The sequence below is a fragment of the Miscanthus floridulus genome, chromosome 14 (genome assembly GCF_019320115.1).
Source record: "Miscanthus floridulus cultivar M001 chromosome 14, ASM1932011v1, whole genome shotgun sequence".
Lineage (NCBI taxonomy): Eukaryota > Viridiplantae > Streptophyta > Magnoliopsida > Poales > Poaceae > Miscanthus > Miscanthus floridulus.
In genome coordinates, this window is record NC_089593.1 from 34765766 (window position 1) to 34779348 (window position 13583).

Genomic DNA, 13583 nt, shown 5'->3' on the forward strand with positions numbered 1-13583 from the left:
ATCTAAACCTTGTTAACTTCAATCAACAAATAATTCATGCAATAGTCCATACCTTATACTAGCCCGTAGGAGCAAAATATTTAAGCACCATTTAACTATTTTGCTCAATATAATTCGCCAAAAATGGTATTTTTACAATAGTTTCAAGTGTTTACCGACTTAACGGAAAGAGCTTATCTTAACGTCAAATTTGATTTTTGAGCTCCCAAAACACTAGTTAACAACATCTATTTTCCAAAAGTTAAAGTTGCATTTCCATCCTCTAAACTTGTACTTCAATTTTTATTTAAGTACTAAATACAAGTTATGTTTGATCCCTTGTTCCTAGAAATTGTTTTTCGCCTCACATGCGTTATAAATTTTTAAAACTCAAAAACTTGTTAGGCTAATCCTTCTCGGACCTAAATCTCGGTGCTAAGCAAGCTCGTAACACCAGGGGGGTTACATTGTTCGTCCTCATGGCGTATACTCTAGTAGAGGGCCCTGATAAAGACGAATAACCATGCACACGCTAGAGTAGTAGACGATAGCATAGACATGGTGTCTAGGCTGGAGGTTACCTTCGTTTGCCTCATACTCCACGGTTGAGGGGTAGGCGGCAGGTGGTGACAGCCCTGTCCATCCCTTGTACTCTCCCATGTTCGGGTATGGCGTAGAGCTATAGGTTGTAGGTACTTGGCAGACCAAGTATAAGTCGGTGCTCGAAGTAAGCAAGTAGAGTAGAGCTTATCTTCTCATAGACCCAAAATCCATAGGAATCCATCTCTAACCTTTCCAACTCTATTCTTGTGTTGTCCTTGGACGAATTAGCTAAAAGAAGTACCTCCGTCCCCTGTGGAAAATATGATACCCTGATACTTCCGGGTGAAAGCTACAACGGTAATTTCATACGCTTGTGGATTAACTTTTGTAGACATTAAGAAATACCAACAGCTAGCACGATCAATGAATGGTAACTTTGTGTAAACCCCCGGTGTGGTCAAGCGCAGTCTTTTTAGTGAAGGAAAATCGTGTCCATAATTTGTTTTAGATTTTCTTTGTTGCGATTTAGCAGCGTCGCTATATCATCATTGATAACAAGAGTTGCAACAGTCTTGCAAGCTCCGAGGTGGTCGAGAAGCTTGGCTTGACCACTCAATTACACACATGTCCATGATATATCCAATGGATGAATTCTTGTGATAAGATAAAGGTAAATATAATTGCATGTATTGAATTTCCAATTAATACTTATAAAGATAGTGCTGACATTAACTTAATACCTATGCAAGCATGTTCTTTGCTGCTAGATAAACCTTGGATTTATGCAAATAATGTTCCGCATAATACGATTGCTAACGATACATGTTCAAATACAATTGTAGCAGAATTACTCTTTTACTTACAACTACTCCTCAAATTTTAGAAGTTCGTCTTATATGGGCAGAGAATAAAGAACTAAGCCTTTAGAAAAAATGGGTTAATTCAGATGTTGTAATACCATCCTCTAAACTTGTTTTATTGTAGAATGAGTCTATTACTTTGCCTCTTGTTGGAACTATTATCTTGCAGATTGTACAAGAGAAAGAGGTCAATCAGAATAGAATGCACATCACATTGTTTCAAGTGAGAGCTATCCTCTAATCCTCTTATCTAGAATTTATCAACCAATCATGTGATCGAAGAGCAACATTTAGCAGAAACTTTCATTGATTTACCTTTGTCACAAGTTGATTTGGTCATTATTCCTAGTGATAAGCAGGAGTTGTGCCTTTGATGCTTATGTTAATCTTGTGCCACAAATAATGACAGAAAATGATTCTTTTGTTTTGGATGTGAACTGATCATAGATCAGTTGGTTGGGTTCCTTGTGGTGGAACCTGCACACCCGGGTTCAAGTCCTCGCCTTGGCACGGGTGCTCGTATTTTCCTGGATTTATTTTAGGATTTAACGGCGCTATGCTTTCAGTTGTAGGCGACGTCCCCATCGACAGCGAGTCGCCTGTGGTGACTTCGTGAATTTCAAGATCTGCAGGGCTCAGTCCTTCGGAGGTGCTCATAGGGGTATGGATTTGCATACGTGTGTTTATAAGGGTGAGTGTGCATGCATGTTTGGATGTCTACATTGTACCTGTATAAATCTAAAAAAAATGCTTGTGCTGAAAATAAAATTTTTCTTTCCAATAATGCTACTAGAAATTTAAAGAACGAGTACAAATTCCTATTAATAGATCAGCTGGTCTTTATAGCAAGAGTACGGGTTCCTATTAAATGTTTTTATACTAGGATGAACATTGTGCACACATGGTGTGACAAGATGAACTTTGTCAAACATGATGTTTTTCTGCATGTGCTCAAACAAGCCATGTAGAAGAAAGTCATGTCTACTGCAACTTGCAGATGCAAAGAGGATGAAATGTTGCAGATGCGACCAGCATTGCAGTGGAAAACTAGGAACTTAATTCATGCAGCACGTTGCAATATGTTGTAACAATTTCCATGGTTTATTCATCAAGACATCAAGGACAAGTTTCTATTAATAGGTTTTTATAGTAGGATGGACAAACATTGCGCACATGATGTGACAAGATGAACATCAAGATTATGTTGTCTGCCGCATGAGCTCAGTTGTGCTAAATCATGTCCAAAGAAAGGTTGTGGTTGCAGATGTGATAAGCATTGAGATTGAAAAGCAGAAAGTCATTTGTGCAAAATGATGCAGCATGTTAATACAATTGTCATTGGTTTAGTCCATTAAGGCATAAATTACCAACATACACGCTGCAACTGAACAATGGGTTGCACAGTAGCGTAACAGAACATCGCTCCACAACCCAATAGTAAACATTGCAAGCAACAGAAATCCAATCAACTATGCTCAGTGCAATCCTGAACATTAGTACCTATACCCAAACCAATAATAAATACAACAATTTATATTACGACCATATGTACAAACATTTCTTAGGAGATCACAAACAAGATGAAACATTTTTTGTCTAATACTAAGCAACATATGATAAAGAAACTTCTAGACAGAATGTTCCCTGGATGGGGAAGACTTGTAACAAGTCTTTAGACTGACATATGAACCATATTCCTTGTCACATCATGATGAATACAACCCTCCAATTCCTTGAACTTTATTTAGCTTCCTGTCACAATTCAATGTAGCAATGAGTGTGAGCAACATGAGATATCACTGCATTATACACAGATACATAGGCTGTATCACTGTGCTGGTGCATTATAACATTGAAATAGCACTCTAAAAAGCACTCACAATGTATCTGATATAAATACTGAATACAACTAAATGCAAATGTTATTTTCATTCAATCAATCTGATCTACCAAAATCATAACAGATATAAGTATATAGCATTGTTCTATGTTTAGTTTTGGATGTTACTTCACTACCATTAGGAAATAGTTGTTGGTACTACAGAAATATTTCCATATAATACAGATTAATTTCCATGAACAATTGGACAAATCAAATGTGTAGCAGAATATGACACCCTTACAAGGAATAAAGGCAATTCCTCATTAACAAATTTCAGAAGTAAAGCAAAAGCGCCTTTTATCCATATTATTATAATGCATACCACTACCACTGTTGCAAATTTGCAAAAATACACTTATTCTGAAAAAAACATGTTTACATAAAGTCAAACTAGCAAATAGCGATCTAGTATCAACCTCACATACCTCCTCTAGCTGTTGAAAGCTCCAAGTTTGTTTTCTTCCTTTCAAGGATTAAAGAGGGCATCTTGCAAGCAGACAATTGTTCTAAGTTGTACAGCTTTCTCCAGTTTTTTCTGCACTATAACTTAAGGAGCATTATTTCTTCTTTTTAAGATTTGGTGCTCCTTGACACCTGTTATTTACAATGGAACATCTCCATCTCTACAGGGCCATCATGTATCAAGTCATTTCAATAACAGATCAGAAGTTGCAGTCTTTCCACCATTCATTGAAAGCTTTCTTTTCATCTGAATTTCCCAGACTGTTTCAGAAATCAAGAGACTCAGTTTCGGACCAATCTTAGTAGTCAACGGCAGGTCAATTCCAGCATTTCTCAAAGCTTCTATGATAAGTTTCTCAGATTTTGGGTCATGGTCAGCACATCGCAATGGAGCAGTGCCTCTCAGAACAGGTTTTCCACAAGTTGCTTCCCCATTTGGCAGACCACTGCATGAAATCATAAGAGTAAACAGTTGAGACATGAATTAATGCTTGCTATGTACAAGATGAAAAGAGAGAATATCTGAAAGGTAAAGTCAGGAACTATACAAATTCAATGTTTCGTTTCATACACTGCCATGCCCATGCATATGTGCAAGACCCAAAGAAGAAGTATTAATTACTAAATATAGTTCCTCAGCAAAAAGAAAAATACAAAACAAATGAAAGAGTATAGTACACAGATTGAACTAGGGACTACTTAACAGAAACAAAGAAACCCACCAATGCAATAAGTGATAGCACCAAAATTAACTACAACCAACAATAGTTAAAGCTGAACTTCATGTATATAGAATTCTGATTTGGTATACTCCTACCTAATCCCAGTAAGATACAACATTAATTATCATTCTTTTATGTCAACAAATTTACTATGCAAGTATAATGATGATAAAATTTAAGAGGTTTTAACATAAAGATAACAGATGATGATGGCATACAAATACTATATTGTTGGGTTTTTCCAGAAACAAATGTAACATCAATGCAGTAAGCCAAAGTGTTTCATTTGACTTTGTATTATGTGAAACCAGACTTAATTAAAAATTTGACTACAAAAATGGGAACCAGCATCAGCGACCGTCCATTTACTTGCGGCGTCATTTTGGAAAAAAAAGTATACATAACCCCCTCAACTATTCCGGGTGGACTACTTCACCCCCAAACTATAAAACCAGATTTTCTACCCCCTGAACTTTCCAAAACCGGCCAAATAACCCCCCAAGCGGTTTTGGACGGTGGTTTTGCTACAGTGACAGTGGTTTTGTCTTTTTCTTTTTTATTTATTTCCGCCGAATCTTTGAAAAATCATAGTAAACCACAGAAAAATCGTAAAATGGAAAATTCAATTTTGTTGGACTCCACATGAGTAGATCTACACAGTGAACATATAATATGGTATTCTTTAGTATAAAGTTTTTTTTATCTTTAGATCTATGCTTTTCTATAATTAATTGGAATAATTTATAGCTATAGCTTCTATGGTCCAATTGTGGTGAAATTTTTATGGTGGACTAATTATTGTATGCTTGAATTATAGTAAAAATTTCATACTCATTAGATCATGTATGACTTAGTTATAGATAAAGCATAGATTTAACGAGCATAAACCTAAATAAATTTATAACTAAGTTATACATGATCCAATGAGTATGGAATTTTTACTACAATTCAAACATACAATAATTAGCCCACCATAAAAATTTCACCACAATTGGACCATAGAAGAAGGGCAGGCCTGGTGCAGTGGTGAGAGCTGTCTCACTGAGTCACCAGGTCACGGTTCGAAGCAGCCTCTCCGCAGATTTTGCGGGGGGAAGGCTTGCCTCGGTTTTTCCCTTCCCCAGACCCCACTCATGTGGTAGCCTCCGGCACTAGGTCTGCCCTTTTTTTAATTGGACCACAGAAGCTGCAGCTATGAATTATTCCAATTAATTACATAAAAAGCAATGATCAAAAACTTTGTATTAAAGTATATCATATTATATGTTCACTGTGTAGATCTACTCATGTGGAGTCCAACAAAATTGGATTTTTCCATTTTATGATTTTTCTGTGATTTTCTATGATTTCTCAAAGATTCAGCGGAAATAAATAAAAAATATAAAGACAAAACCACCATCACTACAGTAAAACCGTCGTCCAAAACCACTTGAGGGTTATTTGACCGGTTTTGGAAAGTTCAGGGGGTAAAAAAATCTGATTTTATAGTTTGGGGGGTGAAGTAGTCCACCCTGAATAGTTGAGGGGGTTATGTAGACTTTTTCCGTCATTTTGAGAACAAAACCAGTCTTCTTAATATAATAATACGCAACCCTCCTACGTGTTTGAGAAAAAAAAAAACCAGTAAAAAAATATGCTGGTGTTGATAAAACAAGGTCACGCACAGACTGAATGGTTCAATGCCCCAAATCTGCATTCAACTGCACCACACAGATAAGACCCACACAACCAGCCAAACTGCGGAAGCATGTGGCGTTTCCATTCAGACAGGATACTCTATACTAGGCAAATATATCCTGTCATATTGATATCGACCAAAAATACTAAGACATTTGAAGTCACGCTGGCACGACATGGGGGTGGCAATGCAGCCTGAGCGTTGAAGGGTTTATAAAGATGTCATGCCAGTTCAAAATGCTGTGAATAATCACATAAATGCAGTACCACAGTAAGCCCATGTGTAAATTTGGAGCCAAGCATAATTATAGAGGTAAGCTTAGTCAACTGTTGCTGAGTTGCGGTGCAGCTCAAGGTATGCCATAGGTCGAGCTCAGCCATGCTAGCTTAACTTGCAAGAGTACCATGATTTTCTTCATGGGTAGGAATCAAGTGAGCATTACCGGAAAAGAAATAGTACCACATTCAATGTTATGTGCAAATAATTTTGTTTGTGTGGCCCACTGATAGTTATTAAGGTCATAAGGCAAGGTGTACAACCCAACCCTCTTCACATAATTGTATCACCTAGACACTTATGGCAGAGACCTAGGTGATGTCACATGTAGAATCATGAATGCCCCAAGAGTAACTCCATCTCAACTCAACACACTGTGACACCTGACAGGATACCAAGACTATCCTTTTACTGTGCGAAAGGTAGTCTTAGGATTCCCAACCATTGCCACTTCATTTATTCCTATGACTTCATGTGGCACCCAATCATCCCTTTAGGCATTTCCTATCTTCCATTCCCCTTTGCTGCCTCTGTTTTTCCACATTGCTGCAACCTCCTTACCGAAGTCAACAAGAAAAGCAAGGGTAGCATAACAAGAGACGATGAATGACAGAATCTATCCCCTGAAGGGTGAGAAAATAAGCGTAATCGAACCGAAGAAGAGTGGGAGACAACAAAAAAGAGCTGTAGAAAGTCAAGAGAACACATGATATTGTGGAATCTTCTCGGAGAAGGATGAGTGACAGCAGAATTAAGACAGAGAAGGTACACATGAAATGCACCTTGTCCTGTGGCAGTGGCAACCTACATATTTGTTGACAATACATTAAAAACAATTGGATGGTTAATAGGAAGACATCAATTGTAGGTGCAGAGCTTGGTTAAGAGGAAGAGCACACAAAAGGAGTTGCCAGCAGTCTGCAAAATTTTTAAAAGTTCAGTTAACAATCCCAGCTAGTCAAACTAGTTTGTGTGTCAAAACATATTTCTGTTAAGTCAATTTTGCTTTGGTGTTGACTAGTGAGCGATGTTGAGGTGATAAATGGATCCAATGAGAGAGAAGATATGGCACATTCACTTGGGTTAAGCAACACGTGAAGAGCATTCAATGCAATGCAGTAACAAAGTCCTGAGAAGACCCGAAAGCAAAACTTTGAAACATTCAGCATAATATCCATGAGGATCATGCTATTCAATCATATCTAACAGACAGTCAAGCCCCACCCTCTTTTTGTCGATGGTTAGAGGGAATAACTTGCTGAACATGGAAAGGTAGAGGCACATGCCAAAGTAATTGTGGAGTGAGGATATTAATTGAAATTCACATGCAATTAATTCAGGATAAAATTGTATAAATATGATAAATTAAAACAAAGGTACTGATATAGGATATAGATAAGTGAAATGAAGAATGCAACAGCTACATAGTTAAGTTCAAGGATTCAGCAGCAATAGAGTTTCCAAAAATGCCTTTACCTATCCAAAGCCAGGAGGCAGCTACAAGCCAGCTCTGGCTCTTGCATTTGGCACTTGCTAGTTCCCATTTTAAATCATCACATACATCCACTAGTATTTACATTTCACCAAAATAGTAGATAAGTACTATAGTTAATTATATTAGTCCAGAACTCCAGATATACTAGTGTAACTAGTATTTACATTTCACCAAAATAGTAGATAAGTACTATAGTTAATTATATTAGTCCAGATACTAGTGTAACTAACTTTTAAAAGAAAACAAGGATTCAAGGAATACGTGGAAACCAAGGTATTCCAAACAGAGTTGTGAGCCTTCACCAAATAATTCAAGAATATATGTTTGCAGACTTAGTCCTCTGCCAACATGTGCTAGAAAATAAAATTCAGTAACATAGCCACCAAATCAATGTGCTTGAACAGGTTTTCTACATAAAAAAAACTAGTACATTAAAAAAAAGTCTACAAATTCCACCTAGAATGAAATGAAGCCACTAGCAAATTTCTCACCATGGTGCCATACAAGTCTGTCAACCAGAATTATATACAAATACTGCGAAATCATACCACCCAAGCACATCCTGGATTAGTGCACCCACGAAGCATACCTTTTCTTAGTGGGGAAGGCGCAGGGCTGATAGAGCTGCTGCTTGGGGTCCAAGAGGATGTGATTGAAGCAGTACGGGGACAGGGGCATCGCCTTGGCCTCGCAATTCGAGGCCGCACAGCCCGTCCTCCCGCCCGCAGCTGACACAGGAGGGGCAACGGCACAATTCTCCAGCGGGCCAACGACGACTCCATTCTCTGGCGGTCCAGCACTGACCCCATTCTCTTTCGGCGGCAGCAGCGGCGGAGGCGGAGCATGCGGGGGCTCGTCGTCGAGCGCGGGGCTGGCGCCGTGCTCCCACCAGTACTCGCCGTGCCTGGCGGGGAGCTCATCGGCTAGCACCCAGTACTGGGCGCGGTAGAGGGAGCAGAGCTGCACCAGGCGGCGCCGGCGCCGGCAGAGGACCTCCTCGCGGGACAGCGCCGCCGAGAGGCTGAGCTCTGCATCGCGCGCCGCGCCAACGACCTCCACCGGCGGCAGCGGCGGGTGGGGGTCGTCCATGGAAATGGAATGGACCAGGTAACCAGGGTTATTCCACGGCTAGGGTTTCGGGGTTTAAGGAGGCGGCGGGAGCGGGGAACCAGAAGCGGAAGGTTTGCCGCCGCGCCGGGACCGGGAGGCGAGGCGCGGAGCCGAACGGTGACTGGAATCACATCAGAACGGGCCCGTCTCAGAGGCTTGTCTTTTTTTTTTCCCCCTTGTTCGGCCCATTTGCTGCGCAGCCCAGCGCCTATGTGAACACTTGCTTAGTGCCCTGCTTGTTTAAGCTCTCGGCCAGTTTTGGTTACTTATAGCCTTTTGATCCTTGAAATTGTATTTATTTTAAATAATAACTATATTTTAGATATATATTAATTAAGTTAATATGGTTGTATATGGATTATATTTGTGTATTGGTATTGGCTATACGAGAGAGATACTTATGTGTTGTATTTCTACCGTAGAGGGGCAAGTTCAAAAGCGTGTTATAAGTTGCAAAGTTGAAACATAGAATATTGATATATAAAATCAATTTTTATCTTGCCATCCTAGTGAATTTAAGATAGGCTTATATGTGAACTTTGAAAAGTGGTGGGAATGTTATATTCTAAACCAAATAGCCTAATTTATTAAGTAAATTTCAATTTCTCCAAATAAAAAGATCCAAACGGCCCTTAGTTCAATACTCCATTTATTTATTCTGATCTGAATCGGACCCATGCAACAAACCCACAGCTGCTGTATGCTTTTGTTCATGGAGTCACTGCGTGTGGTGCCTGCATGGGATTTTGCAAATGGTACTCCCTCCAAAATATTTGGTGTTTTTGTTTTTCTAGATAAATTACTTTTATTATATATCTAGGACATAGCGTATATCTAATTGCATAGCAAAATCTATGTATCTAGAGAAGGCAAAACATCTTATAATTTGGAATAGAGAGAATATTTGTCATGGTATGATCCATTATTTCTAGAAATGATAGTCTATGCATTTAAGCAAATCAATGTCGGAAGAAAATCGTTTATGTTGTTCCTAAAAATAACAAAATAGTTAAACACTTCTTGTTTTTGAATCACACAATTTTCCTATCAGAATGCTTTGTGCAAAGGACAGGCTTTTGAATTGAAACAAATTACTGTAGCATAACACGGGACCTTATTATTATTGTTGTTGCATCTTATAATAATGTGACTCCTCGGCGTCCAAAATTTCGAAACAACATATGACCTATTTGGAATGGTTTAAATTTTGGGCTAAGCTAGCTTTTCTCCGGCTGCCCAGTGCCCGCAACAGCCACTCGGTGGAGAAGCTCGAGCTAGAAAAAGCTAACAGATTGGCATTACCTCTAGCTCCCATGATAGCTTCCATGGTGGATCGAACCTCGGTGATGATGATGAAGGTGTCTAGATCCTGCATGGAGGTGGGCAGATAGGTTCTGAACCCAACAGAGAGGTGACACCCTCGGGAGCTCATACACCAAAGATGAAGGCAACGACTAGAGGGGAGCTTGGTGTTGCTAGAGGGGAGCATATACATATAGTGACACAGGAGAGTGTGATAGCCAAAGGGGCCGGGAGAGGTCGGTGTCGTATGAAAGGGCAACTGTCGAAGTGGAGATCAACAAAAAGAGATTGACGGTGCCATACTCCTAGCATTTCTGACTACCGGATATGTTGGCTATCGAATCCGTATATGCCAAAGAAGACCCAAAGGTTCACGACTCGTCTATTCAAAATAGGATATCTGAAGATCATGCTAATACTTAGATTAGGGCATGACTATGTAACTTGTAGGGCAAGTAGACCTCGGATATAAATAGCTAGCTATCCGCCCTATTGTAATCATCGAAACTCTCATAGGCATAACCATCTTGTAATTGCCATCTCGCTATTCGACGAGATCGTAATACAAACAAGTAGCAACTAGACGTAAGGCTTTTACTCAGCTTCCCGGGAGCCTTGAACTAGTATAAATCTTGTGTCCCGACTGTGGTTACTCTCTGCATCAAGCGAATTCCTCCAAGAACCGAATGTCTGCCGGTAAAAAACACCGACAGAGGCAGCGCTAGGTAGGGGGGATTTCGCGCAAAGAGTGATCATGCCGATCATCCGCGGAGTTTGGTATGCCGATCCGATGCGATCCGACGTTGAGGTGTTGCCAACTTTGGTCAAGGATAAGATCTTGGGGGCTACCACTCAAGACCTCAGATCTACTCGCCATCCCGCAACATGCCACCAACTATTCACTTTGGAAGCTTGGTATTCGAGCATGATGCTTACTTCAATCTCAAGTGGACGGGAATCGATGATCCCAATCTAACCTACACCGGGCGTGAGGTTTTCGTCTCCTAGGGACATCCAACCGAGGAGGAGAAGAACGACAAAACCGCTCAACTCGACCTAGACTTCGAGGACTCATAGAGTGAGTTAGATCCCTTCGAAAGTCGTCAAATCTATATGGCTAGTTGTGATTAGACTCCGGTAGATGAGGCTAGGTCATCGGCAACCCGACCACCTCCACGCCTTAGCAATGCACCAACACTCAATACAGCCGCGCCCCGAGCACCGACTCAGTCAACCTTGGCTCTGAAGAATCTAAGTTACGACTTTCGAGTAGCCCAGGAAGACAACATACAGCTCAGAACGCTCCTAGGCACTATGGGGGCCCTAGCAGAAGAGGGCACACCTTTGGCAAAAATCATCGAGCAAGCGCAAAATCTGGCTGACCAGACAAAGCAGCGTATGGATGCTAAAGCAGCCAAATCCCAATCTAATCTAGAGGTTGTAACCCTCCTCTCGAGTGATCTAATCGATCGGAAGGAAACCGCTATCAACCAAGGCGAGGTCGAGATCCACTGGTGTAACACCCCTGGTGTTAAGCATCACTAAAACTTGGTCATGTCATCATCATGCATAATGAGCATGCATTTTAGCTAATCATGTTGAAAGGATCAAGATGCCCAAGAGGGGGGGTGAATTGGGCTAATTCTAAATTTCTTTGCAATAGTTAAATCATATGGGTAGCCCAATTAACCCCTTGTGCCTAGAAAGTGATTCTAATTGTTCTACCGCACAAAAGACTTGCAACCTAAGTTCCAATCCTACTCTAGCATGGCAATTCTATGAATGTAAAGACAAGAATTGAATTACTCAAAGTAAATGCTCAAAGTAAATAGAGAAGGAGGAACGCGGCGATGTTTTGCCGAGGTATTGGAGAGTCGCCACTCCCCACTAGTCCTCGTTGGAGCACCTACACAACGGTGTAGCTCCCCTTGATCCGCGCAAGGATCAAGTGCTCTCTACGGGTTGATTCTTCGACACTCCGTCGCGGTGAATCACCCACAACCGCTCACAACTTGAGTTGGGTCACCCACAAGCTTCGTCGGGTGATCACCAAGAGTAACAAGCACGAACTCTCACTTGACCACGACAAGCCTAATGAGAAGGGTGGTGTTGGGGACCTAATACCGGGGTACCTCAGAAGGTGGAACCAATAACCATCGAACGTTAAAAACTTCTAGACGGACAAGGGCGCCGCTACGTTCCTTGCCTGAACAATGGGAGTTTGGTTCCGCCTCGCCCAACGCCTTTGGGCTAGCCCCGCCTCGCCCGAGGGCTAAGGGCTAGTCTTAGCCTCGCCCAATGCCTTTGGGACAGCTCCGCCTCGCCCGAGGGCTAAGGGCAAGTCTCCGCCTCGCCCGACGCCTTTGGGCCAGCCCCGCCTCGCCCGACGGCTAAGGGCTGGTCTCAGCTTCGCCCGATGCCTTTGGGATAGCTCTGCCTCGCCCGAGGGCTAAGGGCAAGTCTCCGCCTTGCCCGATGCCATTGGGCCAGCCCCGCCTCACCCGAGGGCTAAGGGCTGGTCTCAGCCTCGCCCAACGCCTTTGGGACAGCTCCGCCTCGCCCAAGGGCTAAGGGCAAGTCTCCGCCTCGCTCGACGCCTTTGGGCCAGCCTCGTCTCGTTCGAGGGCTAAGGGCTAGTCTCGGCCTCGCCCGATGCCTTTGGGATAGCTCCGCCTTGCCCGAGGGCTGAGGGACAGACTCCGCCTCGCTCGACCCCCGAGGGGCGGGCTCAGTCTCGCCCAAGGGATAAGGACTGGTCTCCGCCTCACCCGACGACCAAGGACGAACCTCGCCCTGTTCGATGTCTAAAGACTGGTTTCGTCTTGCTTGACAACTTCTTCCTGTTCCCTCATGATGATGGGTACAGGACAAGACAAGACGTTTGGGTCAACCATGGCTTTAATGACCATACCCTGCGCCCTGGCAGGAAAGGTACTGCCAGGGAATGACAGGACGGGTGCTTTAGATCCTTCTGGGCGTAGCAGAGCCTGAAAAGTATTGTAGGTACGTGCTCTTTGCCCTGTAGAGTTATAGGCGCCGCCTTCAGCTCTGGGACATGGAACCCGACGAACATATACGACAACCACTATGCTCTAGAAAAGGATTTGCGATCTCCACAAATGACGGATATGCCGTCACCACGTTATGATCCCAAGGGAGTGGCGCCTGCTTCCCGCCCCCTCGGGTTCACCGGATTAGAGCACATGCTTCAACCTTCGGACGCCCTCTCCGATCGGAAGACCTTGCCCACAGCGCTACTCTGGGCCCTCGACTC

The 13583-nt window shown here is 42.2% G+C and overlaps 1 protein-coding gene across 1 annotated transcript; it reads right to left on the minus strand.

Annotated features, from left to right (window-relative positions):
• Positions 1–2723: 2723 nt before the first annotated feature.
• LOC136505806 (uncharacterized) lies at positions 2724–9085 on the minus strand. Its single transcript, XM_066500952.1, has 3 exons — positions 8487–9085; positions 3690–4172; positions 2724–3134 (listed from the first exon to the last, which is right to left on the minus strand). The coding sequence occupies exons 1-2, from the start codon at positions 8984–8986 to the stop codon at positions 3911–3913; spliced, it is 762 nt and encodes a 253-aa protein (XP_066357049.1). The 5' UTR covers positions 8987–9085; the 3' UTR covers positions 2724–3134; positions 3690–3910.
• Positions 9086–13583: the final 4498 nt, after the last annotated feature.